The sequence below is a fragment of the Etheostoma cragini genome, chromosome 20 (genome assembly GCF_013103735.1).
Source record: "Etheostoma cragini isolate CJK2018 chromosome 20, CSU_Ecrag_1.0, whole genome shotgun sequence".
Taxonomy (NCBI): domain Eukaryota; kingdom Metazoa; phylum Chordata; class Actinopteri; order Perciformes; family Percidae; genus Etheostoma; species Etheostoma cragini.
This window is the reverse complement of record NC_048426.1, coordinates 23,972,956-23,980,510: the sequence shown is the minus strand read 5'-3', so window position 1 is coordinate 23,980,510 and position 7,555 is coordinate 23,972,956. Positions and strand designations below refer to the sequence as shown.

Sequence of the window (7,555 nt, the reverse complement as noted above, 5' to 3'; positions counted from 1 at the left end):
AGAGAGAGAGAGAGAGAGAGAGAGAGAGAGAGCGAGAGAGAGAGAGAGAGAGACTCATCTGTTGCCGTTGTTTAATTTCTAAAATGGAATCTGTTTCAGAGGTTGATACATATGTTAATGCACACACACACAGACACACACACACACACACACACACACACACTTCCAATAACTTTTAATTTGTGTGTGAGACGACAATGCATGTATTTATGTATTTATTTGTGTGTGTGTGTGTGCGAGCGTCATTAGACACTACAAAGAGACGACACACAGACAGAAACACACAGACACAGACACACACACACACACACACACACACACACACACACACACACACACACAGATGGCTCTGTGTTTGTGTGAATGATCTAAGTGCATCGACGCGTCCGCTCGCTCCGTTCGGTTCTTCAGAGGAACAAAGTCACATCGTCACATTTGAGCCTCCTGACGAGCCGCCGCCAGCTGTCACAGCCGCAGACCTGGAATGAATCCCCACGCCCGGGTGGTGATGAACAACTGCTGCCCACGTGCCCCTCGGCAAGGCACGCGCAGTCTACTGGAAGTAACTTGGAATCGTGGGTTATCTCAGGTGTGAGCAAGAGGGGATCGGTGACAAGGACAACGAGGTGACCTCGGCGTTGGGATGGAAATAGAATAGAAGATATCAATCAAGCTTGAGGAAAGGAGGGACAGAAATCAACTCCCAAGGTGCATTGCACTGAGAAACATCCAATCAGAGAGCTTAAAATGACGCTGGCCGTGTTGCTAATGGGGAGCTAAAGCTGGTGGTAACACTTTGTAGGAACACTCGTTGTTCTGGAGATTGTGGATCCGTCCCAGATGAGGTCTGCACTGCATACTAAGTATACTACTGTTCAACATGTACTTTTGTGTAAATAAACAGTACGGTGTGTATCTGGTGTGTATCTTTTTGTACACACTATAAGCTGTAATGTTCAACGTCGCTTCCTGAAAGCCTCGTTGCCGTTGAAGACGTGTAACCACGGTAACTCTGAGTGGTTTAAATATGTAGACGTGTAACTTAGAGTATTATTGACGTTACACAGCTCCTCGGTTTCAGTCCGTTTGTTAGGAACGGTGTCGTTGCTACTGCGTTACATTGTGGGGTATTTATGCCGACGCAGTGCCCAATATAACATGCTGTAATATTTTTTTAATGTAAATAGTACACAATTCACATTCTATTGGTTTCATTTTAAGGTTTTAGACGTACATAACAAATCTCACATGCTGTTTTGGCGTAATAAGCATGTTATAGAGTAGCATGTTGGTGTAGGATTTTGGTCACAGGCTTAATGTTTAGTCATACAAATTCAGAATGTATTATAGTATATATAAATATATATATACATATATATATATATATGTATATAGTAAATACCGCCACTCAACAAACATGATGATGACCAGCGGACTGTTAAAACAGCCAGACAACGCATCTCCCCTTCCTCTCACTGTGGAAAAGTGAGGACAAAATCTCCCAGATTACCGCCGCCATCTTGTAGTTTTTGGGGCCAGAGTCTGCGCAGTAGTGATCGGGGGGGGGGGGGGGGGGGGGGGGGGGGGGGGGGGGGGGGGGGGCGCGGTGTCAAAGTCCTGCCCATACACACCGGCCCTGACCAATCACGGGTCAATCCCAGCTGTCAATCATGATGCCTCACACAGTTTTTATAGCATTGAATAACTGATAAAAACCAAAATGATAAGAGAAATGGACACTTGAAGGCACCAACCAATGAACAACACCACTGATAACTACTGTGGTCACAGTCCTTCTGTTAAAAAACCCAAAAATGAGACCCAGATATATATTGAGCAGGACATTTTACACTAAAAATTTCTTTAAACTACAACTTGTAACATTCTGGAAGTTGCAAGAAAGGACTTTGAATTGCAGCTTTTAGCCAAATAAAGAAAATATTTCATCAAGTGCTTGGGGGAAAAAATGGAAATCTGAATATTTAAATTTTCCATGACAACTAGCAAACTGTATTTACTGATTACATTATGATTGAAAGCTCCAGAACAGCAGTAAATGGTGAGATTATTTAAAGAGCATCCATGCATTCATCCATTCATCCATCCATCTCTTTCTTTAATCTGGTAATCTCATCTTTCCATCCTTCAGTTTACATTCCAGCACACAGTTGAAGGCCGTGGTGTCAGCAGGTTGTTTTAATTGAGACGTCACTAATTATCATCTTCATGTTCAAGATTAGATCATCACTGATTAGCCTAAAATTAGACACACACACACACACACACACACACACACACACACACACACACACACACACACACACACACACACAACAGAAATATCAGTGTGATCCTGCAGATCCCACCTCTGTGTTAGGCTTCTATAAAACTCAACTCTGTGTATTTGCGTGTCTGTGTGTGTGTGTGTGTTACCTCCAGCTGTCTCCATGTGTGCGTCAGGTTGTGTATTTTGCGGTGGAAGTCGTCGGGCAGTTCGGTCCCGCTCCTCTTCAGAGACTCGGCCCGGCCCAGCAGGCTGGTCTTCCTGCTCTCCATCATCATCAGCTCGGCATGGCTGCTCTGGAGAAAGGACGACAGGACAGACAACCGTCACACACACGGACTGAGAAGACACAAGACCTTCACCTGGAAACAGGTGTTCATGTCCTGGAGAAGTTAAGGAGAAAACACCAGACTTTCACCAGGAAACAGGTGTTCATGTCCTGGAGAAGTTAAGGAATAAACGGAGGGTTTCACAGAGCGTTGAGGGTTTTAAAATAACTCGCCCTCAGTCTCTCTGATGCTGATTTTGCCAAATTCCTGTCCTACATAAATAGTAACAATAATCTATTTTTTCCATTTTTTCTCCAGGTGGTAGGAGTGAAAACAAATCATCAACATATGTTCTGTTATGTCTAAGAAGTTTCAGAAGTTGGAGAACATACAAAACAGGAGCATGTCTTTGCAGAATTATCCCTTTTTTCCCTCATAATATCAGGTGTTTTTCCAAAATGATGCACAGATTCTTCGGCATTCTGATTATTTTTGGTGGCATTTAGACCTTTATTGACAGGAGAGCTTAGACATAAAAGGGGAGAGAGAGAGAGAGAGGGCTAATGACAAAACAAAAGAAAAGTGCAGGATCTGAACCTGCAACCTCTGCAGGTAGGACTGAGCCTCGTTATATGGGTGCCCCCTCTACCCCTAGGCCACCCACTCACCCAGGATTTAAGGCATTTGACTACAAAATGGCATAAAAAAATGCCTTTATCTGCTGTAAATGGAGCAGGCCATTTCGCCCTTGCTACAAAAAACACGTGACCCAAAAATATTTGGTAGGAGACGTGGTTGACATCTTCTTTGGAGAGGTTTTGATGCGTTTTCCAGGACGTCTCCTCTGGAAGCCGCACGCCGTCCTCCACATAGGAGGAAGCTTCTCCAGCCTACAGGTGGGGGAGCGCTTGATATCGTTCAGTTGTTTTTTCACGGCGGTTGTTTGCAGCTCGTCTCGTGATGAAACGTTTGAGGAGTGTTCAGCACGTTTCACTCGCTGCTGTGACTGCTTTAAAAAGGTAAAGCTGTGGCGGCTCTGCAGACGCGTGGGAATCAAACGCAGCGGCAGACTGCGGAGTTCCTTTCTGGAAACATTTTAAAGAAGTTTTGTTCCACCAAAGCGTTGCTGCATATTGTCTTGCCTCCTGGTTTAAGCCTTTGTTGGAGCGCTGTCGTCGGGGAAGCGAAGAAGCAACACAACACGTGTTAGGCATGATATACTGCACGTAGGCCTCCTTTTTAATTGACACTAACCCGTTGAGTTCTAAGGGGCTCTTTCACATTTCTTTGTAAGTTCACATTTATGGATATTTGCATATTAACCTGATTGCCGTGTGTTTTATTTCAAAATGTTGAGAACAAACTCAGCTTTGTGTGAAGTGAGGCCAAAATGCGTTCCAGAGCAACGTGTAAAGAGATAAGATAGTGACTAACTAAAGCAGAAAAGATGATTTTCTGGGTCGTAGCCCTGTGTCTTATCCCTCCATTTTCCACATCCATACCACTCGCTACGGCCTGAATTCACACCGTAATGTAAGTCAACGGAGGCCAAACGGCGTTGATAAACACGCTAAAAAGCGAGAATGCGTCTTGATAGCACGCTGATAGTGACGAACAAAATGGCGTACTTACCGTGCATGATAAACCGATGCGTAACAGACAACTAACGTTGTTTTATTTAAGAACAGACTGCACTTGTGTCCGCTCACACACCCAACACTGTAAGAGAGAGAATGACCTTCTCTCTCTTTCGCGTTCCTCTTCTTTCCTGTTACCGTGTCGTCTTTTCTAACAACGCACTCATCATTTATTGGTTCTTTCTTTCTCATTTCGTTGACTCAATCTGTCCTTAACTTCTTTCCACGCCGTCTGTCTTTCGTCTATCAGTCTGAACTCATTGTGTCCTTGACCTTTGCTTCCTCTCCCTCCTTTCCTGTCCTCCTTCCTGCTGAACAACTTTTTACTCATGTTCTTCCTCTTTAACGCAGTCCAAGTCGACATTTTACATCTGCTGTCATCCTCCAGCCACAGTCCTCCTTTCTCTCTGCATCGCTCTCTCCTTTCCTTCTTTTATCTTGTGAGTCCCATTATCTTTTGTAGCTCTCTCTTTTTGTTGCACTCTCCATTTTTCAACCCTTTGTCTTTACTGTAACACTTCCTCTTCTATTCATTTAACGCGTCCATCTTTATCTCCATCGCTCTCTCTCTTCCCTCTATTCAGTTGTCAGCGTAACTCTCCTTTGATGCTTCCTCACACTCTCCTCTCTTTCTCCTCTTTTCACACCTTCTATCCCTTTATTTCTGGTCTGTTTTCATGTCCTTACCCTCCTTTCTCTCTCTCTTCTTCAGGCTCCAACCAGTCCCTCCTTTTCGACAACAACTTTTTCTGATGTGCCTCATCTTTAAAATAGTCAAATTCAACGTATTACATCTTCTGTCATCCTCCTCCACTGTCCTGCCCTTTCCTTTCTCTCTCTCTCTCTCTCGTTTCCTTTTTTATCTTTTCAGTCGCTTGTAGCTCTCTTTTCGTCCTTGTCTGTTTACTTCCAGCACTCGCTCCATTTTTCAACGCTCAACCCTCTTTTCTGTTACACTTCCTCTTCTATTTACTTAAAGCGTCCATCTTTTCCTCCATCACTCTCCATCTATCTCCTCTCTCTCGTCTTCTCCCTCTTCTGAGCCGTTAGCGTAACTCTCCTTCGATGCTTCCATCATTTTTTTTTTTGTTGCTTAATTTTCCTCCTCCCCGTCCTCCTCTACCACTCCTTTCTCTTTCTCCTCTTTTCATTTTCTGCATCGATAGCTACTTGATTCTACTCTTCCCTTGTCGTTTATCATTACCGCCAGACCCATTTGAATATTTAAATGTCTCTTCTCTGACTCTGTGTGTGAGTGTAACTGTGTGTGTGTGTGTGTGTGTGTTTTTGCTGTGCTGTCATCAGAGAGGCGGCGGCCATTTTTCAATGTCGCCGATTCTGATGGAGATGCTATCGCTCGGCGCGTCGCGGCCATCCATCCCCTTCACTTAGCTAATAGCCACGCTGCGAGAACGGGGGGGATCGACAGCGAGAAAAAAGACGAGTGGAAGGTAAATATGTCGGCGTCGCACTCGTCTAACAGTCAGGAAATTATACGATTTATTCGCTGATGGCAAATATTGATTTAAAAGGGTGGCGGCTGGGGGGGGGGGGGTTGTGCTGTTGTTGTTGTTGTTTGAAGGATGCCACTGATCCAAAGTCAAAGAAAAACAGGTAGAGAGAGAGAGAGAGAGAGAGAGAGAAGGGGAGAAAAGGAAGACAGACGTGGCGATTAAAATGCATGAGATCCGAAGTTTGAGATAAGTGCTGAGAGGGGGATCTTTGAGAAATGGGACGGTGGAGTGGGGGGGTGGGGGGAGATGGAGGAAGGAAAGGGAGGATGGAGGGAGGAGGGGGGGGATGGAGGGAGGAAAGGGAGGATGGAGGGAGGAGGGGGAGGATGCACGGATGGCTAGTTGTGATGTATTCATGCCTCCAGTCAATCTCCTTGCAAGGGTGGACTGAGACGCACAGGCCTGAGGACGGAGGGAAGACAAAGACAGACTGGGTGTGGGAGGACGAACGAAAGAGAGAAAAACACATAAATAGAGAGGAGAGAGAGAGAGACGCTGAAGACGTGGCGGTGCAAGAAGCACAGACCTGTAAAAGTACTACTACCACACTGTAAGAATCCAGGTAAAAGTTACAAGTTATAGTCCCGCGTTGAAAATGTTACTTCAGTAAAAATCTGTGATTATCATCTGGGAAATGTAGTTTTAAAGTAAAGAACTCTCCTAGGATTGTAGGAAGTGTGAAGGACCCAAACAGCTGTGTGTTTAATGGTCTCATCATCTCAGCTGGACCGGTGTGTCCTTATCTTGTTGCTAGGTTACTTTATGATAAAACATGAGATTTATAAACTACGTGTGTTCAGTGAGCAGGAATCTGAATGTGTAAAGTTACTAAAGCTGCTGGAGTGAAGTACAAAGAAGAAGATTTCTCTTTGAAATGTAGCACAGTAGAAGTAGAAAGTGGCATGAAGAGAAAATACTCAAGTATAGTACAAGTACCTTGACATTTGGACTTAACCCTCATGTTGTCCCCATGTTGTCCTCATGTTGTCCCCATGTTGTCCCCATGTTGTCCTATATCAATGTTCTTTTTAATTCCCCAAAATAACATGATTGATTCCACCCAACGCTCTTTGCCAAGTACAAATCTCTACTTTCATTAATTTTGGGGCGTCTTATTCAATTTTATAGCAATGTAAACAAAATTGAAGTGTTTTTGAAATAGTATTGAGTAAAAGTTGACATATTCCAGTCTGTGATTATCATCAACATCCATTCCTTTAATTTTAGTCTCCATAATTCCTAATTTCTGCTTTTCTAACTCAAAACATTAGGTATAATTTCCGATAAATGAGCTTTATTGACTCCAAAAAAAATCCCCAAAATAACTGTTAAACTAATTATAGTAAGTTAGTGTAACGTAGTGTTGAAAATGTCAAAATAACTGTGTCAAACCATGTTCTTTTGAAGAAGGGAGCATTATGTGGCGACAATAGTTAAGTTTAGGAAAAAAAGAGCATAGTTTGCGTTAAAGAAATCCCAAAAACATGAACACAAACAATCAAAAACATGGAAACGGCGTTCCCAACGCTTACGACGTCTTAAGGTATAATAAAGGTATTTTACACTGTTATTATGGTTCAACTTTGCGACGGAAACACAGTTCACGTGCATGCTCCAGTGATGCATGCACCACTACTTACAGTTGTTTTTAATTCACAAAAAAAAAGAGGAAAAACCCAAAATCATCATTAAAAACCTTCCAATCGAAGATCCACCACCATCACTGTGGATCTGGCTCTTAGAAACAAAAATAAAATGTCAGAGCTTTGTAAAGACACGGAGAAACGAGGGATGAACGCTTGACGAAACAGAGGAGAGGGAAACGGGGGGGGGGGGGGGGGGGGGGGGGGG

The 7,555-nt window shown here is 43.6% G+C and overlaps 1 protein-coding gene across 1 annotated transcript in view; it reads right to left on the bottom strand.

Moving 5' to 3' along the window:
- akap6 (A kinase (PRKA) anchor protein 6) overlaps positions 1 to 7,555 on the bottom strand; it is a 158,542-nt gene that overhangs the window by 45,588 nt on the left and 105,399 nt on the right. The window contains exons 14-15 of the mRNA XM_034859174.1: positions 3,323 to 3,443; positions 2,434 to 2,580 (exon numbers count right to left, since the gene is read on the bottom strand). Of these exons, the coding sequence (XP_034715065.1) occupies positions 2,434 to 2,580; positions 3,323 to 3,443 (268 nt within the window). The remainder of the gene's footprint in view (positions 1 to 2,433; positions 2,581 to 3,322; positions 3,444 to 7,555) is intronic.